At 41.9% G+C, this 20,356-nt stretch overlaps 1 protein-coding gene and 1 long non-coding RNA gene across 2 annotated transcripts in view; one reads left to right on the top strand and one right to left on the bottom strand.

Moving 5' to 3' along the window:
* The window catches only part of F11r (F11 receptor), a 21,136-nt gene extending 9,935 nt beyond the window's left edge, over window positions 1–11,201 (bottom strand). Inside the window, exon 1 of the mRNA XM_078027153.1 lies at window positions 10,901–11,201. Within this exon, the coding sequence (XP_077883279.1) occupies window positions 10,901–11,186 (286 nt within the window). The 5' untranslated portion in view covers window positions 11,187–11,201. The remainder of the gene's footprint in view (window positions 1–10,900) is intronic.
* The window catches only part of LOC144368331 (uncharacterized), a 24,208-nt gene continuing 15,006 nt past the window's right edge, over window positions 11,155–20,356 (top strand). The window contains exons 1-2 of the long non-coding RNA XR_013428124.1: window positions 11,155–11,286; window positions 17,051–17,134. This is a non-coding gene — a long non-coding RNA (uncharacterized LOC144368331). The remainder of the gene's footprint in view (window positions 11,287–17,050; window positions 17,135–20,356) is intronic.

Genomic DNA, 20,356 nt, shown 5'->3' with positions numbered 1-20,356 from the left:
GTAATCCCAGCTACTCAGAAGGCTGAGGAAGGAGGATTTCAAGTTTCAGGTCAATCTCAGCAACTTAGCCAGACCCTGTCTGGGGATGCAGCACAGTGGTAAAACATCCCTGGGTTCAATTCCCATTGCCAAAAATAAATATTTTAGAAGTGTTTTAAATTTGCTTTACCACTTATGAACAAAATCAAAGTTCTCTGCAGATGGGCAATTTCCACTTGCTATTATAATGGTAAAGGTTGGTTCCTGCATCCAAGTTGGTTGTGCTTAGACACCTACAGACCCTGCAGAGAAAGTGTGCAGAGCCAAAAGTGTCAAGAGGTCTTCTAATGCAAGGTCTAAGGCAGCAAAAGGTGGGAAGAACTCCTGTGATTGGCACCTCAACAAGGACTGTTACAAATCGATGGAAAGGTTAAGGGTGGAAATTAGGAGAGGGCTGGGGGATCCACAAAGAACTCAGGGTAGAAAGTTAGTGCCACTTGGCCACATAAGGTCAAACCAGCGCCAGCAAAAACAGTTCATCATGCTCAGTGACTTGGGATTTCAAAACACAATGAGAACTCCTGCCCTCCTACCCTCACTTAAAAGTAAGTGGGGAAAAGAAGTGAATCCATTTCAAACATTTTCACTGTTTTTATGACCAGAAAAGGAACCCCAAAACTCAAGTAAACCCAAATCAACTGAAAAGGAGACCCCTGGCCAGAACATTACTGGCTTTTTTTTTGTACTGGGAGTTGAACCTGGGGCACCTGACCACTGAACTACACCCCCAGCCCTTTTTATTTGTTTGTTTTTGTTGTTGTTTGTTTGTGCTTTTGAGAAAGAGTCTGGATAAATCAAAGAGTTTGACTAAATCAATTAAGCTGACCTCAAACTTGTAATTCTACTTCCTCAGCCTCCTGAGTTGTTGGTATTATGGGCATGCACCAAACGCCCTGTGGAACATTGCTCTTAAAAAGAAAAAAAAAAAATTAATACTTTCACAGGGGTAAACTTCAAATGGCATATGATTATTAGGGACTGAATTGTTTCCCTTAAATTCTTATGTTGAAGTCCTAACCCCCAATACTTCAAAAATATGATTATTTGGAGATAGAGTCATTTAAAGAGGTAATTCAGTTAAAATGAGGCCACTAGGGCATACCCCAATCTAATCTAACTGGTGTCCTTATCACAAGAGGAGGTTAGAGACAACTGGAGTATGTGCTTGCCTAGAGGGATGACCACGTGAAGGACAACAAAAGAGGGGACCATCTGGAAATCAAGGAGAAAGATCTCAGAGGAAACCAATCCTACCAATACTTTTAGTCTCAGAACTGTAAGAAAAGTCACTTTTGTTAAGCCACCAGATGGTGGTCTTTTGCTATGGCAGCCCTAGCAGACTAATGCAAGGGTCTGAGCTCTGTACCATCAGTGGACCTTCTGAGGCGTGATGAAGCTAAGCATGGTGGCCCTCACCTGCAATCCCAGTGACTCTGGAGACTGAGACAGGAGGATCACAAGTTTCAGGCCAGGCTGGGCAACTGTCTCAAAGTAAAAAATAAAAAGTACTGGGGATATATTATAGCTCAGTGGTAATGTTAATACAGAGCCCAAAATGTCCCGTCCTGTCCTGTCCCATCCCATCCCCACCCCCCTTCAATTTCTTGCACCAAAACAAAAAACAAAAAAACTGTAAGAATACACTCCAAACGGGCTGGGGTTGTGGCTCAGCAGTAGAGCACTCGTCTAGCAAGTCAGGGCTCTGAGTTCAATCCTCAGCACCACATAAAAATAAATAAAGGTATTGTGTCCAACTACAACTAAAAACTAAAAATAAATATTTAAAAAAAATACTCGCCAAACAATTGATACATAGTATCTGAGAGATGAGAACAGAGGCAGCTTTTATATTCTATGTTCTATATTTTTGTCATAAGCAAGAATATAATTTAGAGAAAAGGGGAATAGGAAAAAAGAATTCAAAAAAAAAAAAAGGAAGTCAGCCAGGCTCAGAGGTACAAGTCTGTCATCTCAGCTATCTGGGAGGCTGAGGCAAGTTCAAGCCCAGCCTGGACAACTTAGTAAGATCCTGTCTCAAAATAAGAAAATAAGAGTTTGGGGATGAGTACCCCGGGTTCAATTCCCAGCACCACAAAAAAAGAAAAAAAAAATCTGAGAGATCACAAGAAGGAACAAAGTCATAAAGGAGAGGCAAACGAATGGCCAAAAAGGGAGAAGGATGTAGCTTAGTGGCAGAGCACTTGCCCAGCATGCATAAGGCCCTGGGTTCAACGCATAGTATCAGAGAGAGAGAGAGAGAGAGAGAGAGAGAGAGAGAGAGAGAGAAAGGAAATAACAGAAAATATCCCAATAGTGGTATACCAGGAAGCAAATATTCAAATAAACTTAAAAATCTACTTGTGAAATGAGGTAGCAGATAAGTAAGAAATGTGAGATCACTACACCATCAAGATCCTGAAGCATGAATGTGTGTCTGATAAATTTCAAGGAGAAAAAGGGCAAAAGGAAACCAGAATACAGGTAGCCTAGAGACTCTATGATTGAGAACAGGAAAGTAGGCAGATAAAACAGCACAAGGGTAGGAGAATGTGAAAGAGAAAGGGAGTTTAAAGAGGAGAGGAGGTGGATCAAAATAAGCACAAAACAGTAACAGAGAAATCAATCCCTACAGGTTTTTATAAGAGACTTGTTTTCAGAGCCAGGCACAGGGGCACACACCTATAATCCCAGCTACTTGGGAGGTTAAGGCAAGAGGACACAAATTTGGGAGGTTAAGGCAAGAGGATCACAAATACAAGGCCAGTCTGGGCAATTTAGCAAGAATTCTGTCTCAAAAAAAAAAAAAAAAAAATTAAAGGGATGGGGGTGGCAGGAGTGTGTTGGTAGTGTTTACCACTCCTTATCCTTGGGGGATACATTCCAAGACATTCCATGGATGCCTGAAGACATGAATAGGACTGAATCCCATATATACTGTTTTTTCCTGTACATACATACTTACGATAGTAGAAACAAAAAAAGATTAATAATAACTCAAAATAAAATAGAGGAATTATAATAATATACTATAATTAAAAAATTTGAAATTTGTGAATTGTTTCTGGAATTTTCCATTTAATATTTTCAAACTGAAATGTAATCCAAGGTACTAGGGAGGTTGAAGCAAGAAAATCACAAGTCTGAGGCCAGACTCAGCAACTTAATTGAGATCCTGTCTAAAAATAAGAAATAAATAGGGATTTAGCTCAGTGGTAAAGTACTCTAGATTTAACTTACAGTACCAAAAAAAAAAAAAAGTGTGAAATCAAGGTTATAAGGGACTACTATATAAATCTGTAGTGTTGCTATAATTCTTAGAAATCACTATAAACAATAACAATAAACAATATAATAAACAATAATAAAACTTTGTATTTTCAAAAATGTTCATAATTATCTATATATTTATCTCCTCTTAAATGTTTTTCTTTCTTTGTGACCAAGGTAGAGTCTAACTTCCTTCCCCTTGAATCTGAACAGGGTCCTGTGACTGCCAAGAGTAACGTCAGGAGTGAAATACAGTGATATATTAAGCCCTCATATTAAAATTAGTGCTTCATATGCAGTTTCTCGTTAAATTCTCACAAAAACTGTTATTATGATCCCATTTTACAGATAAGAAAACTGAGACTTAAAAAACAGTTGCCTCAATTCACATGGCTACAAATAGTAAGGTAGGAGTCTTGACTTAAGTCTGCTCAACTCTGAGGCTCCAGAACTATTTTGCTACACTGCATTTTCACTGGGCAAGCAAGGAAATCCCATCCATTTTCAAGGTCCTGTTCAAATATCCCTTGAACCATATGCCTCTCCACAATTAAAATTAATCTCTTTTCCCAATTTCTAAGAAAATAGTGTAGGAAACTAATCAAAGGTAAGTGTAAAGATTAATATACATGGACAATTTAATGTTATTTAGTACAGCAAAGAAGGAAAAGTATCTGTATGCCCCACAAAAGGTGAATAGTTAAATAATTTTTTAAAACTTCCTGGTACTGGGAATTCACGGCCACTCTAACACTGAGCTACATCCCCAGCCTTTTTTCATTTTCTTTTTGAGACAGCATCACACTAAACTCCTCAAACTAGGCTAGAACTTTCAATCCTCCTGCCTCAGCCTCCTGAGCTGCTGGGATTACAGGCATAAAGTATGGGTATATAACATTAATTCATATTAGCTTAAAATGAAACACTAGTAATAAGAGTTTAACTCTAGGTAATATAATTTCATGTGGTTATATCTTCTCCATGGTCCTCTTTATTATCCCATTTTCCTACAGGAATATGTATTACTGTAATATATATATATACGTGTGTGTGTGTGTGTGTATATATCTTTTTTTTTTTTTTTTTTAAGTGCTGGAGTTATAGCCCAGTGGTACCTCTGGGTTCAATCCCCTAATCCCCAGTACTGGGTTCTGGGTTGGGGGAACCTCTTTAAAAAGTTACTCCCTTCTCTTTATGCTCTGGTGACAGCCCCTGCTACACTCTGCTCTGTATTCTTAGTCCATGTGCCTGAACTTCCTTGGAAACAGATAAGATCTTCTGCACCCTCCCCAGCTCCTATCTCTGTGCTTGCCTAGGGGAAATGCTACCTGAAGTGCTCAGAAGCACTGTTGGAATGAGAAGGTGATCATAAATGTTGGAGACCTCTGGACACTGAACAGATGCCTTCAACAAGGATGACTTATACATGATAAGTCCAAGCCACAATAGAAATGCTACTTCCTTCCACTCTTTTACAAGGAAACCCTTTGTTTCCTCTATGTACCTATTAATTATTAGAATGTTCCTCAACTTGCTTTTGTGCCATAAGTTTGTTTGTATTAACAAAAAAAGAAAGAATGAATGAAAGAAAGAAGAAAAGTAAGGAATGAATAGAAGGGAAACTAGCCAGCCAGTTTCTCTAAGAATGCATCTAAAGTTCCCATCTAGGTTGAGTCTCAGAGGACTCTTCAGCTATAAAGGAGCTAAAGCCCCTAAAGAAACCACCAGCTATGGTGTACCCACAGTTTACTTAATACATGCTGTTACCAAAGCCTCCAGCCCCCTTAGATCTTCTTGAAGCAGGTGTTATACGCCCCCCATCGCTAGCTAGTACAATGCTCACAACACAGAAAACATCAATGTTTGTTGGATTAACAAATACATTTGACACTGCGACACAATTTGAACCTGGACCTAGGGCTTCCATCCCAGCGTGCCCTTTCCTCCCTCCCACTAAACCCAGAGAGGCTGAACTAACTCCTGTAAGAACCAGCCATCCCAGTAAAAACCAGGGGGAACCCCCGGCCAGGGAAGACCCACAACTGGAAGGTTCTTCCTGAGGTTGGAGTGGAACAGATAAGGAATGCGGGGGCAAAGGAAGGCTCTGTGACTCCGACATAGGCTATACTTGGCTGCACTTTCAGTGACATCGATGAGCTGGCTCAGCCCCCTGAGGATGGCAGAAAGTGGCAAAGGCAGTGGAAGACGGGAGAGCTTTCACTCCATCACTCCCTTTTGCCCTCTCTCCGCAGATTTTCCAGTTCTACCTGCTCAGCTCCACCTCCCCCCACCTCCATCTCCCATTGCAAGGGAAGGTGAAGCCTGCCAGCCCAGGGCTCACTCCAGGGGCCTGGCATCAAACTTCCTGTCAGCCAGCTGCTTCCTCCGGTCCCACCCCCACACTGCGAAACAAATAACACAAGCTGGACTTTAGACAGAAACCCTGCTTATCTGGGAGTCCCAGGCAGATGGACTCTGGGTTTTCAATGCCTGGAAAACCCCAGTATACATCCACTCACACTGCTTCCCACAGCTGCTTCATAGCACTGAAACCTCTTCCTCAATTACATTTGTCCTAGTCATCCAGATCTTTCCGGAGGCTCTTTTCAGAAGGAAGCGGGTTTGAGTTTGGAGATCCCCAGGGGTCTCTCCTCAAAACCAACAGATGTGAAAAACAAGACCCATCATTTCCTAACCTATCACACAGAATGCATGCAGCCCTTCCATCTATCTCTAGGAGGGGATCAGCCATTTCTAAGTCCATAGAAGAGAGCCTTGAACTCCAGCTGACTGTGGGGAAGGAGTGGGGTGAATACTCATAGTCAAGACCACAATCCCTATAATAGCAGTGTGAAAAACCTACAGGATATACTAAGTAAAAAAAAAAGCAAGATGCAATTGTACATACAGAACACTTTTTCCTGTGTAAGCAAAGGGAGAAAAAATATATATATTTACATACATATATCTGCATAACAAAGACACTGGAAAGATACACAAGAAACTTGAGGGGGGCGGGTTATGAGATGAATAAGAACAGTGGGAAATGAGATGCCCCACCTCTTTGATACCATTTTGAATCTCAAAACCCAATCAACTAATCCATTCTAAATAATTTTGTTTATTTATTTTATTTTTATTTTACCAGGGATTGAATTCAGGGGTGCCTTACCACTGAGCTACATCCCCAGCCCTGCCTTCCTTTTTTTGAGTCTGGGTTCCTTGCTAAATTGCTGAGGCTGACTTTGAACATGCAATCCTGCCTCAGTGTCCCAAGTCACTGGGATTACTGGTATGTGCCATTACATCCGCAGCTTTAAATAATTTTTAAAATCACAGTATCTCTACATCATACTAGGTTGGAGACCCCAGACAAGCCCTAATCACAAAGGATATGAAGAGAAACATCATAAGGTAAAGGCATTCCAGAACCAAGAAAAACTAACATGCTAGAATCATACCATTTCCTACTTCCAACTGAAATTACTCATTAGTTTCTAGTTTGAAGAAACAATTCTTTCCTTAGAGTAGAGGGAGGGGAAAGTAGGAATGACTCACTGATCTCCAGTTAAGTCTGCCCCTGAATAGTAAGAAACAAGTGTTTACAAGAGCTTGAGTCAGAAACATCAGCAGGAAGAGCAAAGACTTGGAGATTGACCCTGACCCAGACCCAGACCAGCAGTTCCACCCACCTGGAACACCTCAGTGAGAACCTCACACTGGAATAAGGGGGAGGAGGGTCAGGATTCCATCCCAGGTTTACTTTCCTCCAGGTGATCACATCAAAAGTTGACACATCCACTGGCCATCATCACCCTGCTAAGCTGAAACTCCTCTCCTGCCTGGGAGATAGCCTAACCTTTTCTAAGTACAGATTCTCTAGGGAAGTGGGAAACCATTACTGTGGGTAACCAATTTTACTCTTCCCAAGCCCAGGTCTCCCAGTGTGTCTCCAGATCCCTACTCCCGCAGGGTCAGGCCTTCCATTCCACCAGGTTCCCCAGGCCAATCTTAGGACTTTACTTGACTCCTCCCTGCTGTTTGGGGTTTTTGTTTGTTTTTAGTTGACACAAAACCTTTATTTTATTTATATGTGGTGCTGAGGATGGAACCCAATGCCTCACACATGCTAGGCAAGTGCTCCACAACTGAACCACAACCCCAGTCCCCTCTCCCTGCTGTTTTGCCCTTTCTTATTCCTTCCGGATGGCAGAGCCCACTGTGAGGAACAGCCCTGGGGGGAGGGGAGAACACAGGAGTAACCTATACATGCTTCAAACACCCAGGAGAGCACAGACCAGAAGCCCAAGAAAGAGCCCCTACTCCCCCCACCCCCACCCCCCCACCCCCGTTAAACCCAGGGCGCTATACTATGAAGCCATATTCTCAGCCCTTTTTTATTTTTTTATTTTGAGACAGGGTCTTGCTAAGCTGCTTAGGGTCTTGCTGAGTTGCTGAAGCCAGTCTGGAACTTGTGATCCTCCTGCCTTAGCCTTTCCAGTTGCTGGGATTACAGGCATTTGCCACTGCACCTGGCCATTCTCAGTCGATTATTTATTTATTTGTTTGTTTGTTTGTTTAAATTGTGAGACAGGATCTAGCTCAGTTGCCCAGGCTGACCTCAAACTTACAATCAATCTGCCTTAGCCTCCTGAGTCACTGGGATTGCAGATGTGCCCAGCCCCCACCCACCTACACACCCCTACTCTACTCCCACCCCCACCCCCACCCCCAGTGCTGGAGATTGAACCCAAGGGCATTCTACTGCAGAGCTGTATCCCCAGCCCTTTTTACTTTATTTTAATACAGGGCTTCACTAAGTTGCTCAGGCTGGTCTCAAACTTGCAAGCCTCCCAAGTCACTGGGGTTACAGGTGCACACCACCATTCCCAAACCCAAAAGCCCCTGTTTTCTGACTCTTGCCATTTAAAATCTCCCTGCTTCCTTTGCATGCTGTCCTCAGCATTCTTTCCTCCTCACAAAAGCCAAAGGGCATAATAGCCACTCAATAATAATCCCTTCGTGTTCAAGTAATATAGCTGTTATCCCCAGTGATCCTCATGAGGAGGACAGGACACATATTACTCCTTTTTACAGATGAGAAGACTGAGCTACTAGCCTAAGGTCATAAACAAAGGAGAGGAGGAAATCAAGGCAGAACCCAGATGGGGTGACGTGGCTCTCATTTCCATCCTCATTTGCACTAACCAAATCACTTCCCTTGCCCTGATCTACCTTGATTGAAGAGTTGCAAGGTCCATTGTCCAGTGGGTTACTTCCCAGGACCCACTGCCTATCAAGCTAATACAACATCACCCAGGCTCCTTTCGAATCACTGTTACCTATTCCCAGAAGACACTCTCTGCCAAAATAGTGCTATCAATCCTTTCAGTGATGATTGTGGACTATCCTAAATAATATAGGAAATTAGGGGGAGAGAAAAGGAAGGAAGGAGCTCCAGGAAACTTATAAGCCTAACAACTACTGTCAGTCACTGTATTTGTACTGTCACTGACAAAAACTGTTACCAATAGTCACTGACCCAGAAGAAGCTTCTGGATTTGATTTGTACCTGTACAGTTCAAGAGCTGGCAAAGACTTAGCCGGGCAAAGTAGCACACGCCTGTAATACCTGCGGCTGGGTAGGCTGAGACAGGAGGATTGAGAGTTCAAAGCCAGCTCAGCAAAACCAAGAAGCTAAGCAACTCAGTGAGACCCTATTTCTAAATAAAATTCAAACTAGGGCTGGGGATTTGGCTCAGTGGTTGAGTGCCTCTGGTTTAATCCCTGGCACACAGGCATCACTAACATTTCTAAGATATGGGCAGATATAAAATAGGAGAGGGGAAGGAAACTGAAGAAAAATGGAAATGGATGAGTAGAATGAAAGAGAGAAGTGAGCCAAGAATAGTGCCACACATCTGTAACCCCAGTGGCTTGAGAGACTGGGGCAGGAGAATCTCAAGTTCAAAGCCAGCCTCAGTAACTCAGTAAGGCCCTAAGCAACTTAGCTAGACCCTGTCTCAAAATAAAAAATAAAAAGAGTTGGATGTGGCTCAGTGGTTAAGCGCCCATGGGTTCAATCCCCAGGACCACAGAGAGAAAGAGAGAGAGAAGTAAGACAAGAAAGAACTTAGTGGCAATGAAATGTTAAAAGGTAAGTAAGACAGTAGATTCTCAAGCAAAATCCCAGACAGTTCTTGGGCCATAGGATGCCTAAAATGTTGGAACCAGGAGTGGAATAAAGAGAAGCAAGTTAGGAGGCTTTGGTTCCATTCCCATTTTCCACCCCTCATCAACCTGAAAAAATCATTTCCTGTCTTTTTAGACCCATTTCCTTATTTGCACAATGGAGAGAATTAAAATTGCCTCTGGTCCATTCCACACTAAGGGTTTATATTTTTGTGATAAGAGATAAAGGAATGGGTCTATCCATCTGGAGCAGAAAATATATTCTAAGCAAAATAATCACCTTTATGACATCAGTACTGATTTTACTAGTTGGTTTCTTTTACACTTCCTAAAACATGAATCTTGGAGGTAAACAGACTCATACAGAGCAAATACTGACATAATCACCCACAAGTATATGCACAGACACACAGACATAAGCATGCCAAAGGCCCCAAGATGATCCCCAGCACTGCATTAAAAAAAAAAAAAATCAGACAGATAAACATACAGGTTCACTATGGTACAAACCGCCAACTACACATTCAGCCCCACACAAGCACACCTAGAGACAGAGGCCTGCCCCAGCAAGTGAGCCTCATTGTTCTTCAGGAAAGGGAGTTTACAAAGGAAACAAAAACTCATACCCGGCCAGAGGGCGGGCAAAGTTCTGGCTCTCGGAGAAGCCAGCCAACCAAAGACACATCCTACCCCTGAGAATAGTCACTCAGTCAACACTTATTAAGGATTCCTCCGTAGTTATTCCAGAAAGGGATTCTGAACCGTGCTGTGCAAAATTTCAGATTTCAGTTTTTCATTTCCTGTTCAGACTCTGCACCCACTTTTCCCAGAGCATGGAATCCAAGGATTAGGAAGCGCTAGAGACCCCCTTCTGCAAAATGCAGGAAAGGAGACTATCACCCCACCCACCCCCATTAGCTTCCTCCGAAGGCCCTTAGGGAGCCAAGCGAATCAGGAGGTTAGACGTTCGTGGCTTCTCTTGGTCTTTCGTGGATGTTGGAGAGAGGATGGCCCTTTCCAGGTGCGTGTGGAAGGGGATGGCAGGGTAGATGTAGATGAATGTGGGAAGGGCGCCCCCCCCCCCTTCCCGGCTGCCCTCGCCACGAGGTGAGGGCTGGGAAGAGTGGTGCCAGGCTACCCGGTTATTTTTGGTGTGTGGGGGAAAGGGCAGCTCCTTCCCACAGTGTAAGGGGGGGGGGTCACAATCCTCCGAGGTGAGGGAAGGAAGCTAGCCACTCTCAGGAGGCGGGGGATGGGGAAAGAAAGGGTGGAAGAGAACTAGGAGGGTGAGGCAAATTAGGTTTCTGAACTCCACCCCTCCCCGCAAGCAAGAGGCGTGGGGAACACCTACCCCCAACCTCTGGCCGACCCACCAATTCCTCCCGAAACTCTGGGAACTTACACAGGATCGCCGTTGTAAAGAGAAGCAGTTGTTTTCCCCCGGCTTTCGCCTTTGTCCCCATCACGATTAGAATCCCAACACGACGGCAGCAGCAAGCAAGAGCCCCGGGAACGCACAGCTCTGGGATCCGCAGCTCAGGGGAAAACTCCAGCCGCCAGGTTGAGCCCCGCCCGGCCCTGCCCTCCACACCCGATTGGCCGGCGCCCCGCCCCTGCACATTCTGATTGGTGAAGAGAGCCGCCGCTCCGTTGAGTGACTCACCGTCGCCAGGTGCAACCCCGCCCATTACTCCCCTCTGGGGCAGCAAAGCTCGGGTCCCTGCTCCAGCTGCTCTGATTGGCTGAGGAGATTGTCAAGCAAGGAAACGAATCCCTCACCTGCTACAGGTAAGGGCCCCCTGATTGGGCAGCGTTTCTGAAGTAGGAACTCTCTGACTGGATGGCTCTTAGTTGAAGCTAAAGGACGAGAGGTTACCTCCAAGGAAGAGGCGAGGATAGGTAGTCAGGGGTAGTAGTCAGGAGAATGGCTCCTTTAGGGTTTCTGTTTGTTTTTGTTTTTTAATGTTCACGTCAATGTGAATGGCTTCGTGCTGCAGAAACTTTGGTCCCATTCCTGGGCAAATGAAAACCACATATTAATATGATAGTGGGGCGGGGGAGAACTGGGAAAGTGGAAAGATAACTTTGATACACTTCAGAACCGGGTTCCTCTGTTCACCCGAATAGCAATTTCACCGGCTTTGAGAGAGGAGAGAGAAAATAAAGGGTAAGGGAGCACTCAACTCCAAAGTGGAAAAAGCAGAATTAAATTATCTTTAAGAAGACCGTTAAATAGATGCACACAAAGCCTACCCAGAGCCAGGCGCGGTGGCGCACACCTGTAATCCCAGCGGTTTGGGAGGCTGAGCAGGAGGATCACAAGTCCAAAGCCAGCCTCAACAACTCAGAGAGACCCTAAGCAACTTAGTGAGACTCTGTCTCAAAGTAAGATACAAAAAGGGCAGTCTGGCACAGTGGTTAAGCGCCCCTAGGTTCAATCCCTGGTACCCCCCCCCAAAAAAAAGATAATAGAAACTGATGTACACATGCTGTATACACACATCTCTGGGTGACTCTCTGGAAATGTGCTTTACACATATATCATCTGTCAGCAAGACCTTACATTTTAAGAATTATTCAGCTTCTCGTTGTGATTAATGAACTAATGGTTGGATGCTGACTAAGCCTCCTTCCCTGCCCCCCAATACTGGGAATTGAACCCTGACGTGCTTTTCCACTGAGCTACACCCCCAGTCCTTTTTATTTTCATTCTGATTGTCTTGATAAATTGTCCAATCTGGCTTCCAATTTACGATCTGCCTGCCTCAGCCTCCCACATGGCTGGGATTACAGAGGTATGACTTCACACCCATCGCTCCTAAACACCCTTTTTTTTTTTCCTGTAGATTATGTTGATACCCAAGCTTTCTATTAATATTTATATTGTTAAATCGTTTTTAGTTGAAATTCTTGCTCAGCATTTTCACTATTTGTGGTTTCGATTTTACAGTGATTTGATTTTTACCATGTTAAGTATACCACAGTTGCGGGGGATGGGGGCAATCTGAAAAAACTCATTGCAAGTGTGCAAGTGGAAAGTTCTCACTTTTGTCCAAAAGATGGATTAAAAAAAAAAAAAACTTTTGCGAATCTTTTATCTTTGCCATGTTTTACATTTTATTCCTTTGTCCATGTCTCATGATCCAGTTTCCATTTCTGGTTTACGCAATTTAAAGCAATGTTTATCAAGCACCTACTGGGTGCTGTAGGGAAATACAAATAAATAGACTTCATCATTTGCCATCTACTCACAAGACCAAAACAAGAAACAAGACAACATGTAACTTAAAGAGAAACTTTGTATTGGTAAATTGTAACAAGTATTTGGGTGCCTGCCAAACGCAAAGCTTTTCTTTACTCTCAAAGCAATTTAAAGTCTTTGAAAAGAGTTGAAGTTAAATGTAAAGAGCAAAGAGCAGGACTGGAGATGCAGTCTGTGGTGAAACATTCGTATAACACCAGCTAAGTTCTGCATTCAATCTCACTACAGGAAAAATATTAAAAAAAAAAAAATGTGGGGCTGGGGATGTGGCTCAAGCGGTAGCGCGCTTGCCTGGCATGCATGAAGCCCGGGTTCAATCCTCAACACCACATACAAACAAAGATGTTGTGTCCGCCGAGAACTAAAATATAAATATTAAAATTCTCTGTCTCTCTCTCTCTCTTTAAAAAAAAATAATGTAAAGGATCTTTGACAGCCTATACTTGTACAGGTTTTTTTGTTGTTGTTGTTTTTTTTATTGTTGCCGTGCTGTGGCTAGAATCCAGGGCTTCACACATGCCAGGCAGATGCTGTACCACTGAGCCATATCCCCAGCTTTCTACAGCTGTTTTTAAACCAAAATATATATTGCATTTATCTTTATTCAATTTCATATTTGTTTTGAAAATGAAATATTAAAAGGCAAGCATAAATGAAATCATGTTAATTATCAATATTAAATGGGGAGCCAGGTGCGGTGGCACACACCTGTAATCCCAGGGGCTTGGGAAGCTAAGGCAGAAGGATCTCAAGTTCAAAGCCAGCCTCAGCAAAAAGCGAGGCACTAAGCAGCTCAGTGACACCCTGTCTCTAAATAAAATACAAAATAGGGCTGGGAATGTGACTCAGTGGTGGAGTACCCCTGAGTTCAATCCCTAGTATCCCTCTAAAAAATTAAATGGGAAAAAGTAAATTCAATTAGTATGCACCCCAGTTATTACTATATAAAACATTTGTATATATATTTATAAAATATAAAAATAATTTTAGAGCATGCAATTAATTTGATATTCAAAATTATTTTCCCTTAAAATTGTTTAAATTAGTAAATTTTTAAATTTCATTGGCATTGATATTTGTTTTCTTTAATCTTTCAAAAAAAGCAAATTTTTTAAAAACAGACTGGTGAGCTTGCAAAATAGAAAATTTTGGAAGGCATAATTGAATGCCTCATTAAAAAAGCAAAGACTGTGACTGTAAATGGTTCGGTAGAGATTTTGCTAAAAGCAGCAGAGTAAAGGAGCAGCAGCTGAAGGGGATGTTGGATGAAGGGAGAGTAGGTATTTTTGCTTAGAAGGAAATTCTTGTATTACTCATGGCAATAATTTAATAGGGAGGAATAAATTAATGGTGGGTTTTTTTGGAAGAGAGGGTAATTGCAGTACCAAGATCAAGTAGAAAAGAGATGAGCTCCTGTTGAGCCTTAAAAGAGAACAGAAATACCCACATGCCATAACAAAAAGGAAGTAGGTGCTGTGATCAGTACCTTTGTTGGTGGGAAAATGTTGGAAAGTCAGTCTAATTTCTTCTGTTCTCAATGGAGTATTAAAGGAAAGTTATCAGCTGAGAATACAGAGGAAGAGGAAGTTTAGGAGATCTGAATAATAGGAAGAAGTGGAGCCTGAAAAGGAACACTCTAGACCAGTGTATTTGAATTGGTGATGAATCTACTGATGGGCAAGGTGCTACACACCTATAATCCCAGCTACTCGGGAGACTGAGGTAAGAGATGCACATTCAAGGCCAGCCTCAGCAATTTAGTAAGACTCCAGGGTTGGGGATGTAGCTCATGGTAAAGTTCCCTTAAGTTCAATCCACAGTACCAAAAAAAAAAAAAAAGTAAAGAACTGGTGAGTAATGTCAAGTTCCTACAGATATTTTGGACATAAATTTAAAGAGCTACCAGTGTGAACTTTACACTAGCTGTGTGACCACAAGGAGACAGTAGTAAGCATTTAGTTGGACTTGACAATAGTTGGGAATTGCCTAAACTAGTGCTGGAGAGAGCAGCAAGGATGCTAAAAAATTTGTAAGGGAATGACTTTTTATTCTCTGTGTCCTTCCAGGGCCTCTTTGTGCTAAAACAAGCAACTCTAAGTATATATCCCTGTCATATCACTCTTTTTATATAAAAAGATAGCATACTACATTGTTTGCACCTAACAATGTATCTTAGAGATCTTTCGTGAGTACACCAAGAGCTTACTCATGCTTTTTTTTTTTAACAATATAATATTCTATTGTATGCTTATAATGTTTATTTAGCCAGTTTTAACTTATAAACACTTGTTACTTTTTTTCTTTTTTGGGGGGAACGGGTACCAAGGCACCTGACCACTGAGCCACATCCCCAGCCCTATTTTTTTTTTTTAATGTCACATTGTTGTAATTGTTTTTTTTTTTTTTTTTAAGAGAGAGAAAGAATTTTTTAATATTTATTTTTTAGTTTTCGGTGGACACAACATCTTTGTTTGTATGTAGTGCTGAGGATCAAACCCAGGCCTCACACATGCCAGGCGAGCGCGCTACCGCTTGAGCCACATCCCCAGCCCCCCAGCCCTATTTTGTATTTTATTTAGAGACAGGTCTCACTGAGTTGCTTAGTGCCTCACTTTTGCTGAAGGTGGCTTTGAACTCTTGTTCCTCCTGCCTCAGCCTACCCAGCCACTGGGATTACAGGTATGTGCCACTGCACCCTGCAATTGTTACTTTCAATCTTTTGCTAACATAATATAATAAACACATATATTTCACACAAATGGTTATAACTTATTTGTAGGATAAAGCTCCAGAAATATTAATGCTGGGTCAAATATACTCATTTATTATTTTAATTAATATTGAAAAATTGCCCTCTCTAGGGGTTATTCCATTTACATTTGCAAAATCTATTAGCGTGCCTCTTTTCCCACAATCTTGCCAAAAGGCTGTTATCAAATATTAATTCTTTGCCAATCTAATAAATGTCGATTGATACCTCAGTTTGGTTTTAATTTGCAACTCTCATTATGTGTGAGATGAACATCTTCCTAGGTTTAAGAACAATTTGCATTCTGGGAACTGTCTTTTCATATGCTTTGCTTATTTATTTATTGGGACATTTATTCATCAGCTTGTTGTCACTACACAAAATACCTGACACAGCCTACTTTTTTCTTTTTTTTTCCCACTGGTGATAGGGATTAAACCCAGCTCTCCCAATGAATTTCATCCCAGCTCTTTTTGATCTTGATTTTGAGACACAGTCTGCCAAGTTGCCCAGGCTGGTCTGGAATTTAAGACACTCCTACTCTGCCTGTGGAGTAACTGAGATTAGAGGAGTGTGCCACTGTGGTGGGTTTTTGTTTGTTTGTTGTTTTTCTCCCCAGTGCTGGAGATGGAACCCAGGGGCTCACACACTCTGGGCAAGCGCTCCACCACTGAGCTATACTCCCCAGCCCTAGGCTTTGTCCTTTTGTTTATTATTATTATTTTATTTATTTTTTGGTACAGGGATTAAACCCAGGGGTGCTTAATCTCTGAGCCACATCCTCAGATCTTTATTTCAATTTTGAGACAGGGTCTCACTGAGTTGCTTAGGGCCTCACTAAATTGCTAAGGCTAGTCTGGAACTTGCAATCCTTCTGCCTCGGACTCATGAGCCCCTGGAATTACAAGTGTGGGCCACTGCACCCGGCTAACTTCCTTTTTTTCTAATAGCCTTCTCCTCAGAACTACCAAGGGGTCATAGGATAAATACTGTAATTAATTTCTTTTGAGGGCCCCCAGTGAATCTAGGTTTTTAAAGACCAATAGAACCTCCCAATACTGACACCCTGGTGACCAAGTTTCTAACACATGGACCACTGGGGGACACCCAAACCATATCCAAACTAAAGAAGGATAGTTGTCTTTTTCTTATCCATTTGTAACTGCTCTTTATATGTTCAAGGAAGTAGCCCTCTATGTGTGCTAACTTGAATTTTTTTCTCTCGCTTGCTGTTTGTCTTCTGACTTATGTGATATATTTGTGCGAGGACATGCCTGTGCTTGTATGCATCGTGAAGAATGTTCTGGGCTTCTTTGTTTTGTACCTTTTGTACAAATGTTTTCACCCACTTGAAGGTAATAAAGGAATTCTTTTTTGTGGGGGGGAGGGAGGGGTGGTGCTGGGGATTGAACCCAGGGCTTTGTGCATGCAAGGCAAGCACTCTACCAACTGAGCTATATCCCCAGCCCAATGAAATAATTCTTCTTGGTAGTTTTCATTCATTTAATATTTGATCCATTTGAAATTTATCTTGTAACCAGGATGGTGGCACAAGCCTGTAATTCCAGCAATTCAGAAGGATGAGGCAGGAAGATCTCAAGTTCCAGGGCACCCAGAATAATTTGGTGAGTCTCAAAATGGGGGGAAAAAATTAAGGGAAAAAAATTTTTTTTAAAATAGTGCTTGCTTTGGCAGCATATATGTTTAATTGAAATGCCTTCTTGAGTAGCTGATAGACCAAAAAAAAAAAAATCGGTATAAATGCGAACAACATATATGAAATACCTAAAACTGCAAAGTATATACTCTTTTCAAGCATTCATGGATCATTTTTAAAAAGTGGCCACAAGCTGGGTGGGGGGCACACACCTGTAATCCCAGCAGCTTGGGAGGCTAAGGCAAGAGGATTGAAAATTCAAAGCAAGCCTCAGCAAAAAGCAAAGCACTAAGCAACTCAGTGAGACCCTGTCGAAAAATAAATACAAAAATGGACTATCGGTCACTTACCACCCAGCACCACAAAAAAAAAAAAAATTGAGCTGGCATGGTGGTGCATGCCTGTAATCCCAGCGGTTTGGAAGGCTGAGGCAGGAGGATTGCTGAATTCAAAGTCAGCCTCAGCAAAAGCGAGGTGGTAAGCAACTTAGTGAGACCCTGTCTCTAAATAAAATATGAAATAGGGCTGGGGATGTGGCTCAGTGGTCGAGTGCCTCTGAGTTCAATCCCTAATACCTACCACCTGCCCCTGCAAAAAAATAAGTGGCCACAAATCAAGTCTCAACATACTTTGTTTTTTGTTGAAGGAGATCAAACTCAAGGCCTTGAACATGCTAACCAAGCACTCTACCACTGACTACATCCCCAGCTCTTTTTCAAGTTTTTATTTTGGGATAGGGTCTCAATAAATTACCCAGGCTGGCCTTGAACTTTTGATCTTCCTGCCTCAGTCTCCTGAGTAGCTGAGATTATAGGTGTGTGCTATTGTGCAAAATTATCTTTTATTAAACATATTTTCCTTTTATTATGACATACTTTCACACTTCCCATCATGATATCTTCCATCAAATTTCATTGATATTTGTGCTATTGCATTTAGCTCTTTTTGTTTATTGTATATACTCTCATATACAACTATAAATCCATGTTCTATATGGTAGGTATTAACACAACAATCCAAGGAAACCTCTGTCTCTTTGGTACTAGGAATTGAATTGAACTCAGGAGCACTTTACTACTGAGCTATATTCCAGTCTTTTTTTTTTTTTTCTTTTTGAGACAGGGTCTTATTAAGTTGCTAAGGATCTCATAAAGTTGCTGAGGCTAACTTCAAACTTGGGATCCTCCTCCCAAGTAGCTGAGATAACAGGCATACACCACAACATCCAGCTAAGCCTTACAAGTTCCATTTTACAAATGAGAATAGTGAAAGTTGAAATAGTTAAAAGTATCTTAAAGTCACCTCAGTTGGGTTAAGCCAGAACTAGAACTCAGAACTCTCTCAGAATCTTTACTCTTTCCATAGTAACATCCTGGCATTCACGAGTACTGTTTCCAACTTTTCACCTCACATTTTCCCCTGGGAATTACTAAATGCCTTCCTGAAAATTCATCTACTGAGTATCTCCTATGTGAGAGTTTTGGTTTCATTGTTGGCCATAACAATAAAATAAACAACCCCTCTGCTCAAAGAATTCAGTCTAGAGGAGAATGTAAATTTTTAATATAGTGTGATAAATGCTACAATAGAGGTATGTGCTTTGTCTACTATTCTGCATCTTGTGTTCTTCATGGAATCCAGTTATATAATTTTATCTGCTATTTTTCTCCCTTCTCCTTGAGTTTAAAAGCCCTCTTGATGAGACCAGCAAATCTCCTGCCAAATACATTCTTCTAATTCTTGTGAAATTCAGAGGGTACAAAAGACTGGAAGTTTCCCAAACAGCAGAAATGATGAGCAAAGATCTGGTCTAGAAAGAAAGAAGGTCTACTTAAGGACAAAAAGATTCCTGAAGCTCTTGATTTAATCCCCAGCAACACACACACACACACACACACACACACACACACACACACAGAGAGAGAGAGAGAGAAATCACCTGAACCAGCATAGTGATTCACACCTGTAATCCCACCTACTGGGGAAGACGGACAGCCAAGTTTGAGGACAGCCTGGACAATTTAGCAAGACCCTGTGTGGAAATAAAAATCAAAAGGGCTAGGGATATAGTTCAATATAGAGTGTCACTGAATTCAAACCCTAGTACTGGGGGGGGGGCGCAGAATCCTGATGAGAGCGAGTACTGGAAGGCAACTATGAAAATGAAGGTTGATGCCAGATCTAGACTACAGATTGCTCAAAAGGCCAGGCTGGGACACGTGCTCCAGTCACTAGGCAAAGAGGACCTATTGTATATTATCAACTCTGACTGATAAGATAAAAATGTTATTTTAAGATTGGCTATGCAGTGATGCTTCATAGAGGCTGAAATTAGAAAGTTCTGAAGGTCAAAAGCTAATAAAGCTCAACAAATACCTACTGAAAACTCACATTCACCGAGGTAAGAAAATGAAAGCCAGTCCCTACTTTTGAGGCGCCTAGCCAATTAGGAGGGGAAACAAACAAAAATGTAGTGTGAAGTTGGCACAGTGGCGCACACCTGTGATTCCAGTTACTTGTGAGGCTGAGGAAGGGGGATTTCAAGTTTGGGGTCAGTCTGGGCAATTTAGCAAGACTCTGTCTCAAAATAAAAAAAGAAGCTGAAGATGAAGCTCAGCAGTAGTGCACCCAGTTCAATTCTCAGTACCCCCCCCAAAAAAAAAAGTATAATACATCTGATGAACACATTATGACACATGCGTATGATAAACACAAACCTGGTATAAAGTAGGATGAAAGAGGAAGTGCAATTTAGTATGAAAAGGAAGGCAGAAGAAGGCAAGCTAAGTGCATATAGCTGGTGAGCCCTAATGCTTGAGCCTCACCTGCTGAAACAGGTAGTTATAAGGAAAGGGAAAGAGAACTTTAAAGGTAATGGCCTGGAACTGCCTGTTAGGGTTATTAACCAAACAGTTAATGAGGGAGAAAGAGGAATGTTCTTTTAACAATGATCAAACCAGAGGGCATGGTTATATAGTAAGCCAGATCACTTTACTTCTAGGATTCTAACTTTGAACTGTAAAACAGAAAGAAGCAAAAGATAGATGTTGGCAGGCCAGGAAGGGTGCTAGAAAACTCATCTATAGTGATAGAAAGTGGTTGCTTAAAAAGAGAGAAAGGGAGAGATTGGAAGGGGCACCTGGAAAAAACCTGGGGATTTCTGTGTTCTAAATCTTATTTAGGGGTGGGC

The sequence above is a fragment of the Ictidomys tridecemlineatus genome, chromosome 11 (assembly GCF_052094955.1).
Source record: "Ictidomys tridecemlineatus isolate mIctTri1 chromosome 11, mIctTri1.hap1, whole genome shotgun sequence".
Lineage (NCBI taxonomy): Eukaryota > Metazoa > Chordata > Mammalia > Rodentia > Sciuridae > Ictidomys > Ictidomys tridecemlineatus.
Note: the sequence above shows the minus strand (reverse complement) of the source record. Positions and strands in the feature narration are given on the sequence as shown.